This window comes from Convolutriloba macropyga, chromosome 6, assembly GCF_964194025.1.
Source record: "Convolutriloba macropyga chromosome 6, txConMacr16.3, whole genome shotgun sequence".
Taxonomy (NCBI): domain Eukaryota; kingdom Metazoa; phylum Xenacoelomorpha; order Acoela; family Convolutidae; genus Convolutriloba; species Convolutriloba macropyga.
The window spans coordinates 36,868,989-36,881,720 of record NC_134473.1 but is presented as its reverse complement, the minus strand read 5'-3'; the positions used below and the strand labels follow the sequence as shown (position 1 = coordinate 36,881,720).

Sequence of the window (12,732 nt, the reverse complement as noted above, 5' to 3'; positions counted from 1 at the left end):
GGATGAGTTTCTGGAAATGAGAGTGAACACAAAATTAAATTTCTGTTAATAATACAAACATTCAAATTTTGGTCGAGTTTTATGCTACGAAATTTGCCGGCCCTTCGAATAAAGCTCAGTTGACAAAGTGATACTCCACTATTCTAAGAAATTCAATTTTTTATGTTTACCGATTAAAGTACACAAGATTTTAAAAAATTTTCTCCGACAATCTATTTTATTGGTTTTATTTTATAAAGAATAAGAATTTTGTAAAGTTTTTTATAGATGGAAAATGAGCAAGAGAACTTTCTTCTTGTTGGTGAAAATTTTATTGAAAATCTGTAGGGGCATTGAAGAGTGCTTCTAAGCAGTACTTAGGAGAGATTGCACCCATAACGGATACGATTGCAGCCTTTTATGAGGCCTGGTTTTCGTTCTTTAAAAGTGTTTTTAAACGGAACAATTTTTGCCCACTCATTGCTGTCTGTGTTTTAACACCTTGGAGAAAAATTAGCTCTTGGGAAAAAAATTTCGCGGCCAAATTTGGGTATAAACTATAATGGATGTACAAAGTTAAGTTTTCTTCTGTGTTGCTTATATTATTATGTCACGTTTTGACGAATCAGCGGCAACATTTTCACTTTTAGGCTTATACTGATACCGATTGACTATTAGTGTGATTGGTTATTACTCTGGCTCCTTCTTTCAACAAAAATTTGTTCGGCAGTTAATTTCTATGGATATCTTTCCTTTGGGCTAAAAAAGTTATGGGCTAAACAGTGCATTAATTATTTATTATTAGAATGGCATGTCTATAGTCATCAGAGCCAACAATATAAAGGAATTAAATTGATTGCAGTAAAATACTTGGAGTTGTTTTGATAATTCTTTCAATCATTTGACAAAAATATACGTCACGAGCTTTCTTGAAAAAGACTTTTGGGTGGTTTTCAATATTGTTCAGAGAACATTTTCCTCATATAACAAATAGGTGGTGATGTGCTTTTGATTCGTAATTTTATTGTTGTTTGTCGAGTTGTTAACAATCATTAATCCAATTAATCCAACAAAACGAAGCCCTCACAAATAATAAGCCAAGGGTGGAAACACTCGAACCAAAATCTGGGAACATCTTTTGGCCTCATCAAATTTACAAGATATTGTAACAGATTAAGATGGCGACACTTGAAACCAAAAAGAGCCTTTTGTAAATTAATTGTCCATTTTGGGCATTTTCATTGCAGTTTCAACAGCTCAAAATGCGTGCAGCCATTAAAATTTTCTTCAAATTATTTAGAGCGACTCAATTAATGTAAACAGATTCTCGTAATTGTTCAGAGATTTTCAGCGACCAATTAACCGGAAAGGCTCATATTCTTTTAATTTTAGTTTGAACAAACAGTCAGCTGAACAAATATGGTAAATACAACGGTAAGAGTTTCTTTTTTCCACTTTGTTATTACTTCTGTGAAACGGGTGATTGTTCTATTATAAAAAAAGAGCAAAAAATTTGCATGAGAGCACGTAGGAGTTCAAAAAATTTCCGATAATAAAGGATTGAAAGCATCTCCTGTATTTTTTAAAGCTTCATGTTCATTTCAGTTTAATTAAAGTGATAGCGTAAAGTAATAGCGGGTTCAAGTCAAAATACTTACACCAAATTTTAAAGCAAAAAAATTTTATTTCAGCAGCAAAAAATTGTGGAAACACAACCCCCAGTGCTGTCCGAACTCGTATATAGCAAGTTATTAATTGTAAAATTACGCGTGAATTTAGGGGCTTAAACCAAACTTTCATGGCCATCAAAAATGAGTTTTCAGTAAACTCATCACTCAAAGAAAGTTCTCATTTGACAAATCCATCTATGTGAGGAACTATGTATAATAAAATTCTTCGAGACTTCTGGCAAAGTTTCTGATACCAGTTATGGATTTTCTACATATTCTGCTTAGCTAGATCACACAATTTTAAAGTTCGATAATTTAACACGGGGTATCGATTTATTTGAAAAACGATCCTTTACTAATTAGAAAAATTATAACTGGTAGTTTACTATGAATACACGCATTAATTTAGTTCTCTTGTTTTGTTGTTTTTACGGTTATTTGTTTCTTTGTTGTTTCTAAGGTTAAATGTTTCTTTTCTTCCTTCCTTTCGTTCGTTCTTTCTTTTTTTCTTTCTTTCTTTCTTTCTTTCTTTCTTTCTTTCTTTCTTTCGTTCTTTCCTTCTTTCTTTATTTCTTCTTTCTTTCCTTCTTTCTTTCTATCTTTCTTTCTTTCTTTCTTTTTTTTTCTCTCTCTCTCTCTCTTTCTTTCGTTCTTTCTTTCTAAATTATATATATATATATATATATATATATATATATATATATATATAAATACATATATACATATATATATATATATATATATATATATATATATATACATATATATATATATATATACTTCAGAAACAGTTGTCAAAATTTGTAGAATGGGCTCACAAATAACGAGACAAAAATCACAAAACAGAAGAGAAATTACTGCTAGGATAGAAAAAAATCTCTACCACTAAAATCTGAGCAACAAAATCTCTCATCAACTCAAAAACAGTTTGAAAAAAAACACCCCTTTAAAACCACTTGAGCTTCTGCTCCCTTTAATGCTACGGCGCGATTAAAATCTAAGTTCCTCTTGACACCACGTTAAAAAAAGTAATTCTAAAAAGATTGAAAATGACGCCTAAAGTTAATAAAATTGCATTAAATCGATTTGAAACATTATGGTCATTGGGCTTTTTTTTAATCTTCAATAGAATAAAACAAAATTTGAAAAGACAACAAAAAACAACAAAAATGAAAATTAAGCAATGTGCTTTAAGAGTTCAAAATTTCGATGACGCCTCGTTATGACACAACTAATTGTTCTACACGTGAATGATACAACTTACAATTATTTAAGATAAAAACAACACTATGATACCAAAAAGCTACGCACAGCATAATTTCTGTTATTAAAGCTTGATTCGTGCTTCAAAAGCATGAATTGTGCTAAGGCGTGAATAAAAATGTGAAATTTAGACGTTTTAAGAGAAATTTCACTCTTCTTTTCTCAGCTCTTATATATATATATATATATATATATATATATATATATATAAATATATATATATATATATATATATATATATATATACCATTCGCACACAGTTGTCAAATTTTGTAGAAAGGCATGCAAATAACGAGACAAAAGTAGCAAAAGCAGAATAGAAATTACTGCTAGGAAAGAAAAAATCTCTAGCTCTAAAGTCTGAGCATCAATATTTCTCATCAACTCAAAAACATTTTGAAAAAGTAATGCTTTAATACGACTCGTGTTTTCACTACATTTATTGCTACGGCGCGATTAAAATATAAGTTCCTCTCGACGCCATGTTACAGCATAATTTCTGTTTTAGAGCTCGGAGTTCCACTACTCAACTTGAAGTCAAGATCTAGTGCACATCATGCATACAAACGTTATCTGAAAAATAACATTTTCGAGGCCAAAAAAATTGAGCGGAAGACCACCAAAATTGTCAAAGAATCGAAAAAGGTTTATTAACGAAGTTTAAAAGATCCCAAAACTCTCTGGAGTGTATCGGAGTTACTCATAATGCTATTTTGCTACGGAACAATTTGCAGAGCTACGGTTAGACGAGTTCTCAAAGAATACGGAGTTTTTTCCAAGAAACGCTGCAAGAAAAGTCAGTTTGATGGAAAAAAGCTAATGTTTTCGTTCGAAAATTGTGGATCAATAGGTTCTAACAGCCTTTCTCTTACTGGCAAAATGTTCTTTGTACTGATGAAACAAGGATGCGCATATCCAGTGACGGAGTTTTTTGAAGAAATGGAACGAGATTTTTAAAAAAAACCACAAAAAATGTGAGTTCGGACAAACGATCGCTTGTGTTTTGGGGTGCAATACAATCAAACGGACGAAAAACGCTTGTTCAGTATCCAAACAAGCTAAATACCGCCGGTTATTTAGAAATGTTGAAAAATACGAAGAAAAAATAATTTTCAGGATATTATTTTTCAACAAGATAATGCTCGTTTGCATTAATCAAAGATTATCGGCATTTTTTTGCAAGAGAAGGAGTGGAAGGTGCTGGAATGAGCGGCATATAGTCCAGATCTAAATCCAATTGATAAATTATGGGCGGTTTTGAAGCACCGATTACGAAAACAGACAGTTTTTTTGGGAAAATAGAAGAATAAGTGTCAGAAACTTAGAACGAAATTGACCCAGATTCCATTAGAAACCTGTATGAAAACTATACAAACCGTCTGCTAGACGTTACAAAATCTAAAGGTGTAATGACGCGTTATTAGAGAACAAATTCAAAATTTTGTATTATTTGATGTATGTAACGCTTTTTAAAAAAATCTTCAGGTGTACGTAGCTTTTTGGTACGATAGTGTACATTGACGCCGCCCAAAATTGACTGAAAAAAATAATTGAGCATAGTTCCTCCCCCTACTAAGTGGGGTCGGAAAAATTAGCCAACAAAGGTTGATCACAGGGTTCATGTTTCAGTCCAGCAACGATTACAATGAGGACTCCGGCGTGAATGACATTACATGGGAAGAGGTTTACCCGAGTATTGCCCTATTCGTTATGGGAATGGACATTTGGAACACAGTGTTGTCTGTGATTGGCTGTATTGGTAACATATTCGTCCTCTTGATAATATCAAGATGGAAGCTCATGTCATCTGGGGCCGCATTCATGTACAGTTTGGCTCTCACTGACTTCTTGAGTTTGTTCTGGGATGGAATAATTGATGAGGTAAAGAAATTATATCAAGCTTTCAAAAACCTTGAGCTATCGACGCAAAATAACGCATAAAAAATCATATCATGCGCTACTAAAATTTTGCATTTTCAGCGCTCATTTGAATTAGTTTTTTGACGAATTCAGTTATTTTTTCTAAGAATAGCGGTTAAAAATGGTTATTTTCTTTCATTACGTAATTCGTACAAAACGTTACTAAACTTGCCATAATTCTGTATTTCGTTAGCAATTTTTAGCAGTGACAGTTCGACACAGGAGCTAATATTGAAAATCGACAGGCCACAGATCATTGTCAAGTTGAACAAACCCTTACTTGGCAGTTGAGGCAATTTGCTACAAAAAATATAAATGTTTGGTTATCAGTTTTACGAATTGACTTATTTACCATTGAAAGACCCTTTTTAATTTTGTTTAAATATTTGTCACCAAATTTGTAAATTTTATTGCGAATTTACCAAAGTACTATCAAGTTGTTTAAAGTTTTTTGCATTCTTTTTATACGACATCGCATGAAAAAGTTAGGCCGAGATAGCTGGAAACTGTTCAGTTCCAATAACAATTTGATGTATCATTCTGTATTAGAAAACAAAATTGTAGGTTCAGTTTGAACTTTTCGATTTTTATTTTATGTTTTTTTTCCTAGAGCAGCCGAAAAAGGATACTCATTTGTTTCAAAGAAAACTGATCCCAGGTACCCTTTTATTGAATTCAATACGAATGGAGATTGTTTTGGTCTAGAAAACTATTTTTGAAAACTTCCACTACGAAAAAACTGTGCAATTGATTGTAATCGCTTTGTGTTGTAATCAAGTTTATTATTTAAATAAATTTTGAGAATGTTTGTCGTACTAACGAGAATGTATTGTCCTTCAAAATAAATCAGGAATTTTTAACACTTAATCACAGCATTGCCGGTTTTCTTAGACAATTACTGATTTTTGAAAAGAAAGATAACTTAACAAGAAGTATTGAATTTTAAAATGAGTGAAAAGCAAATGCACTTCGCACGATCACAGTTTTTAACAAAAGAAATGAAGAAGTATTTGCTTTCAGTGGGCAGTCAAAAAATCGCCATCTCTATTCAATCAGTAATTTCTATTCAATCAATAACATTTTTTTTTAAAAAAAAAGAAAGCCAACATTAACTAAGTCAATTTTTTTTCATTGAACAATTTCATTAGCAATCTGCATGGAATATTGAAACCCGCAGGCGGTTTTTTAGTAAACCCAATTATTATTTATCAGTTGACTTGATATAGTTTGAATTGTTTTCAAAAACAAAAGTTTTGCATCTCAAAACCGGGTTCAGCTGCAGAAATTTATTCTTGCCGGGGTTGGTGCAAAAATAAAACCAAATCATGCAAAACAAGAGGTAGTTGAAACTAAATTTAAATAAAATTACCGTGGAACTTCTGAGCAAAACAAAACCTCCAGACGAGATTGCGGGAGAATTTTCGTTATTCTACTCAATCTTCATGAGAGTTTTGATTAAAAAATTTTTAATACTTTAACTTAACAGTTGATGTGTATTAATTTTACAGACTTCATCTTTTCATGATTGGAAATAAGAAGTTGTTATGGATTAGCCCTTTGCATAAATCACTTTTGTTTGGATAAAATCAGGTTTGGTTGAATCAAAAGTTGCAAAATCAAATAAACGTTGCAGGTTGAACTGAGAAATTCGAACTGTGTATACCAAGCTCTGTTTCACTAAAAGCAGTTTTGACTAGTTATATTTTTGTGTAAAAGTGACTATAAAAATCTTTGAGGTGAGTTTTTTGTAAAAGATTGTTTCAATGTTTTGGTTACCTGAAAACCAACTTAAAAATCAAATTGTCATAGTTTCCAGTTTACAGCAGGTTACACGAATCTGCACAACGAAAACTTCGCAGTAATTTTTATTCATCTGACTAAATAATTCCGTTTTTCAACCGTATTTCCTATTGGATCAATTTGGGATTCCATTTTTGGATTAATATATTCAAAAAGCTGTAGAGAATTTGCTCAATATATTGCTCAAAAAATTATATGAACAAATAAGTTACTGCACGCTAGTCTTTTCCTTTTTTTTTTTGCTATTTGCAATGAAAAGTTGGATCACTTTACTCAACAAATGAACCAAACAGCTGAATTATAAAATCCGTGATAAAAAAATAAGAGGGCCTTGAATGTTTCTAAATGAATTTTTGAGAACGAATTGTTGAGAAGAAATTGAAAATTGTTTACGTTTTTACATTTTTTTGTTAGCAATTATTCTAAACATTACTTAGATTTTAGATGACATTAAGTGGTGGATTTTTTAAAAGCAACTTGGGTTTCAAGGGAACACAAAATTAGTGGAGTCAGAGCAGACTGTTAATGAATAATTGTTGTTTTTCAATAAACTCATCGGTTCAATTATTTTACGTCAAAACTGTAAAATTGTTTACGTTTTTACATTTTTTTTGTTAGCAATTATTCTAAACATTACTTAGATTTTAGATGACATTAAGTGGTGGATTTTTTAAAAGCAACTTGGGTTTCAAGGGAACACAAAATTAGTGGAGTCAGAGCAGACTGTTAATGAATAATTGTTGTTTTTCAATAAAATCATCGGTTCAATTATTTTACGTCAAAACTGTAAAATTGTTTACGTTTTTACATTTTTTTTGTTAGCAATTATTCTAAACATTACTTAGATTTTAGATGACATTAAGTGGTGGATTTTTTAAAAGCAACTTGGGTTTCAAGGGAACACAAAATTAGTGGAGTCAGAGCAGACTGTTAATGAATAATTGTTGTTTTTCAATAAACTCATCGGTTCAATTATTTTACGTCAAAACTGTAAAAATTTGGCTGCCCTAAATATTAAAAAAATCATAAAAATTGTCGGGTCTTTCCCATTATAGCCCCCCAGAAAATTATAGCCCCCCCCAAAAAAAAATCAAGTTATAGCATACAATTAAATTCATCATTTATGCTTAAATTGTTGGTTCAAAGTTTTTCTTTTGTTCCAATATCAAATGCTGGAATTTTCCAATCGCCGTCATTATTTCATGGAACGGGTCCAAGTTTTTTCATTAAGTTCATAGGAGCCATTTCGTATTATCTCTGTAGCAGCTGAAATGCGGTTATGAGAAGTCAACTAAAATCAATTATAATGGGCAAGCCCATGTCATCATCCGGCGGCTCGCCTACAATGATTTCTGATTTTGTGTTAAAGAAGTGGTTATTAATTTCAGTGGCTCGCCTACATCGATTCCGATATTGTGTTAAAGAGGTGGTTATGAATTTTCATCCGGGGGGCTATAGGTTACATGCCCACTAAGCTGGGGGGCTATAATGGGAAAGACCCAAAATGTCTTAGCTCTGAAGTAGTTTCACTTTGCACATTTGTACCCTTTTATTCTACTGACAATCCGCTGATAATACAAGTCTTTAAAAAGTGCTGATGTTCAAATTATAAAAAAAAAGAGATAGAAGACAAAGGAACAATTTGGAAGCCGATATCCACTTTTGTGCGAGCCAACAGCTAAACAAAATCAGTCTCGTACATAGTGACATTATTCAATTTAAAAACAGACGAGTAAAGACATCATGAAAAAAAGCTAAATCTTATAACAAAAACTGGTAAAATATCTGATAAAGTTTCATCACATGTTGCGACTCCAAAACAGCTTTTGCAAAAGATTGTTCTAACCAAATAGTTTTCACTAAAAATTTGACTAAAAACTGACAGAAAGACAACAGACCAAAGACGCACATTGAGAAAATAGGGGAAAGGAAATGAAGAAAAACCAACAAAACTTTTAAACAAGCATTTCTATGAAATGTTTTCGCGGTGTCTGTCAAATAATAATTTGAAAAAAAAAACATTGAGAAAACAATCTGCTCAATTGTTAACCCACCTGAATGCTTTCACATACAAACTGAACAACAGAAAAAGGAAATCACAAAAAACTGAAAAAATTACAATTGAGTATCATTCAATTCTGTATATACCGCCATGAATAAATTTCAACTGTCACTTCTTGGTCGCAATACCTGTAGAACATCTCCAGATTATTTAGTGAACAAAAAGTCAATTGCGAAAAACTTAAAATTTGAAGATGTAGCAATAATTTGCCTCTGAAACATGTCCTCTAAAAAGAACTCACCGACTACAAAAATAGATCACCATTGTTCCTCTTCCTGTCGTAAAAAAATTTGAAAGACACAAAATTGATTCGTTGACATTTTCATTGATCTCGAAGCAAGAAGTTGAGCTTGTTTTCCTTACATAACTCCTTAATTAATTATAAGTATGTTTGGCGAAAAATGGGAGAACAGGCGACCAGTTGAGCTCGAAAGGCTTTCACTTGAGAATTCAGAGAAGCAAAATACCCGTCACTTTTTTTCTAGTCTATTTGGGGAAATAATTGACCTGCTGGGTACATACACAACTGATCCTTCCTATTTAATCTTATTTAGCTCCTGCCGTTGTTGGGCTTTGTGCTCACAGACGTCCACAACATAATCTGCGCAGCCGGAAAATTTTTCAACTTTGCATCAACTGTGGCCAGCTACTATCTAACTGTTCTGTTCGGTCTGGACAAATGCTTAGCCGTTGTTTTCCCATTCAAATACCGGGAATACGGGAAACCAAATGTTTGCATTGTGGCTACATTGCTAGTCTACTTGGCGATGGTAGCGTATGCTTTCTATGCACCGTTTGTCTATCGATTGGACCCTGAAACTGGGGTTTGCAAACCTATCAACTTCGAGATTGTGACGCCGTTTTTTCTTTATGATGTTCGACCGTACATAACATTTACGTTTGGAGGTGTAGTGCCAATCATTGGATCTTTTCTGGTCACAGGGATTACGGTTTTGAAGCTGAGACAGAACGCCAAGAATCGTGTCAGCAGGGATAATCAACAGGGAATTGCTTTTCCGGTGTTATTTTTTTTCAATTTCCAAACTCACGAAATAGTTAATTGATTTATTTCCAAATTTATGGTACAATACTTAAACTCTTAATACGCTGATTTCATTGATTTAACTTGAAACTATATAAAATCGATTTGAAAATCTCATATGATGATTTTATGCTCAAGATTTTTTGAGAATTTTGATTTTTTTTGGACAAAATTTGCTCAGAAATCAGATTAAACCAAAATCAAAGTCCTCTGAAATTCTCTGCATAATTCTACTGCCACTTACAGAATAGTTTTGTTTGTGCAAATTTTAAACTCATTTTTTGAAACATCATTTTCAGGTTTGTTTTACACTGCTGTTGTTTGCCTTCTCTCTTGTATTGGCTGTACAAGGTATAATTAGAGTGGTATCACAAAGTGGTATTTTCTTGTTTCTAAGTTAATTGTCTTGTTTCAAATTTGCATCACAATTTATTCTGAATAGGGCTGAAGAATTATGCAGACAATTTCAGAGGAATATGAAAAATGTTCACAACTTTAACTTGATTCAATCCGCTTTCTTGAGCAAAAATTATTCCAAACAAAATCAAAAGCTGCCAAGACCAAAATTTGAAGAAGATTGAAAAACTGCTGTAGAACCTCTGAAGCAGCAAATTGATTTTTAAAAAAATATTCATAAATTAAAAACCATTGGTACTCAAAAAAGATGGTCCTCACCAAATTCTAATTGATGTCTAATAAGAGTAAAAAAACAAAAGTTCTACACATTTCTCCCTCTCTCATAACAATCCATGGAAAAGAATCGAACTTTCTTTGAATTTATTTTCGAAATTTTACCGTTAAATTTGCCCGATCAGTTCTTTTCACGTGCTTCGTTGTCTTTTACAGTCTCCTCTGATTTCACCAAATTTCATATTTGAGCAGAAAGTATGGGAGTAACGCAATATAGTTACGTTCATTGTACAGCCTCGCAGCTATAATAATGATTCCTCCTGATTGTGATTTGTTAAGGCCTATATACCAAGTATTTTTAAGATTTCCTATGTCTTTATTTGTGGCCCTGTTCGTTTTAGACAAAATTCTCGTCCTCAAATCATGGGCTCAGGTTTTGTCATCACAATTCGGAGAAAAAGCTTGTAAATGTGCGTTTTTTCCTTCACATCATTTTTAATTGCCAATGCGGTGTGCTACAGCGGATTTTTCCGTGATTCTGAAAACATTTGGCTAACACAAGGCAATTAAAAATCAAAGCAAGCTATAAAAATTACCTAATATATGGATTTGGTATCTCTCTCCAGTTTCAAATATCCAAAAACTCTCTTCTTTTGGATTCGAAAACTTTCGACAAAGTTTAGCTTCAGACTCGTAACTAAGTTTGAGTGAAGCAAATTCATTTTTCTGTTTCTGATGATACTTCAAAACAATTTCCGTGATATTTACATTGCAAGCAATTGCCGGTACCAGACCCAAGAGCAATCGAGTAAAACACGCCCGCCTCAGCAAAGCCGCCGAGACGCAGAAATCACTCGTCAAATGTTGGTAGTCTGTTTCTTATTCGGATGTCTGGCTCTCTTCAACTCAGTCATCGTCCGGATCAACTTCAGTGTGGATGTGAAAACACTGCGTGACGAAGCGATGGTGAGAGTGCGTGATCGATTTCTGTCGTGTAGCTTGGCACTCATGAACTCGGCCAACTTTTTCATCTATCTCATATTCGGCAAAAAATTCAGAGCGGATTTTGTGAATTTGTTCAGTAAGAGTGGTGACGTCAACAGTCAGATTACAAGCACTGGAAACAAAAATGCCACTGCAAATCGACAAACTGAATCGAAATAGAAGGTTGACACCATAAAATGCATGGGGTCTTGGGGTGGAAGCACTTTTTCTATATGCTAAAATTTTCCGATTTTCCCTGATAAAGCCCCTTGTAAGACCTTTGGAAGACCAAGTCGTTCATTGAGATTTTAACAAACAGCTGTTCCAAAAAAACTCTTATACTCTCTTTCTCGACTAACTTTCCCGGGTCCTTCCCGCCATAACAGTAACCACCCAATGGGCAGGGCTACCTGCACTGAACTTCAAGTCTTAATGATATTGTTCCAGCGAAATTGCAAGTCGGTGATCAGTGCTGCATCATAGCTCTGATCATGTCATTTTTTGACTTTGCACGTCTTAAATCAAGTCTGAAGTCTTGGCAAGTCTTGAATCAGGTCTTTGCCAAGACTTGACAAGTCTTGCGCAAGTCTTGGCCACGAAGTCTTGTGCAAGTCTTGGTCAAGATTTGACAAGTCTTGGGTCATGTATTGAGCATAGTTTTTATTGTTGCATTGCTTTCGTGTCGTAACGGAAGAAAAAGAACGCCCTTTACAGTGGCTTGCTTGCCTATAAAACCATAAGGAAAAAGCACAGTAAAACGCGAGAATTTTCACAAAGTTCACTTGATAGAAAATTTTAAAAAATTTGATCACATCCAAGGTCAAATTGACAAATTTCTCGTATTTTTTTACTCAATTTTACCAAATTTTGAAATGCATTAATTACAAATAATTTCTTCTCAAAGCTCTAATTTGCTTATCAAATGCGCGATAATCAAGAATGCACAAGTCTGGGTCAAGAATTTACTTAGACTTGACAAGTCTTGAGCAGGTCTTGATATGTGTCCACAAGTCCCAAGACTTTAAATAAGACGTGATCATTGCTGATTTGTCAATTCAAGACTTCTATTTCACTTGAGAAGTACTGATCAAGACTTGAAACTCGTTCCGGTTATATTTGTCCTTGTGTGAACGATAGAGAGCATGTGTGTGTACGTGGATGGGGTGGGGAAGGGTAATATGAAAGACCCACACCCACTTTATCAATTGCATATTTTAATTAATATTTTATACACCCCAGAGTCCACTCAAACTAACTCTAACTCAGCTGAATTAAGACCATATATCTATAAGTAATATTTGGAAATAATATTTCATCCTCTTCAAACAACTAATTCCCCGGGGGCTGTACGTTATATGACTACTCTAAGCTAAAGAGGGGGG

At 33.4% G+C, this 12,732-nt stretch overlaps 1 protein-coding gene across 1 annotated transcript; it reads left to right on the top strand.

Moving 5' to 3' along the window:
- The first annotated feature begins 1,377 nt into the window (after nucleotides 1–1,377).
- On the top strand, nucleotides 1,378–11,530 carry LOC142341303 (FMRFamide receptor-like). The gene is made up of 4 exons (XM_075392226.1): nucleotides 1,378–1,413; nucleotides 4,542–4,793; nucleotides 9,249–9,713; nucleotides 11,159–11,530. Exons 1-4 carry the CDS (start codon nucleotides 1,399–1,401, stop codon nucleotides 11,528–11,530), a joined length of 1,104 nt encoding a protein of 367 aa, XP_075248341.1. The 5' UTR covers nucleotides 1,378–1,398.
- Nucleotides 11,531–12,732: the final 1,202 nt, after the last annotated feature.

Excerpts from the sequence above, each read along its gene's own strand:
- LOC142341303 (XM_075392226.1), top strand. Across the intron at positions 4,794-9,248 it reads GGGATGGAATAATTGATGAG|CTCCTGCCGTTGTTGGGCTT; the intron begins GTAAAGAAATTA and ends AATCTTATTTAG. Across the intron at positions 9,714-11,158 it reads AACAGGGAATTGCTTTTCCG|ACCCAAGAGCAATCGAGTAA; the intron begins GTGTTATTTTTT and ends TGCCGGTACCAG.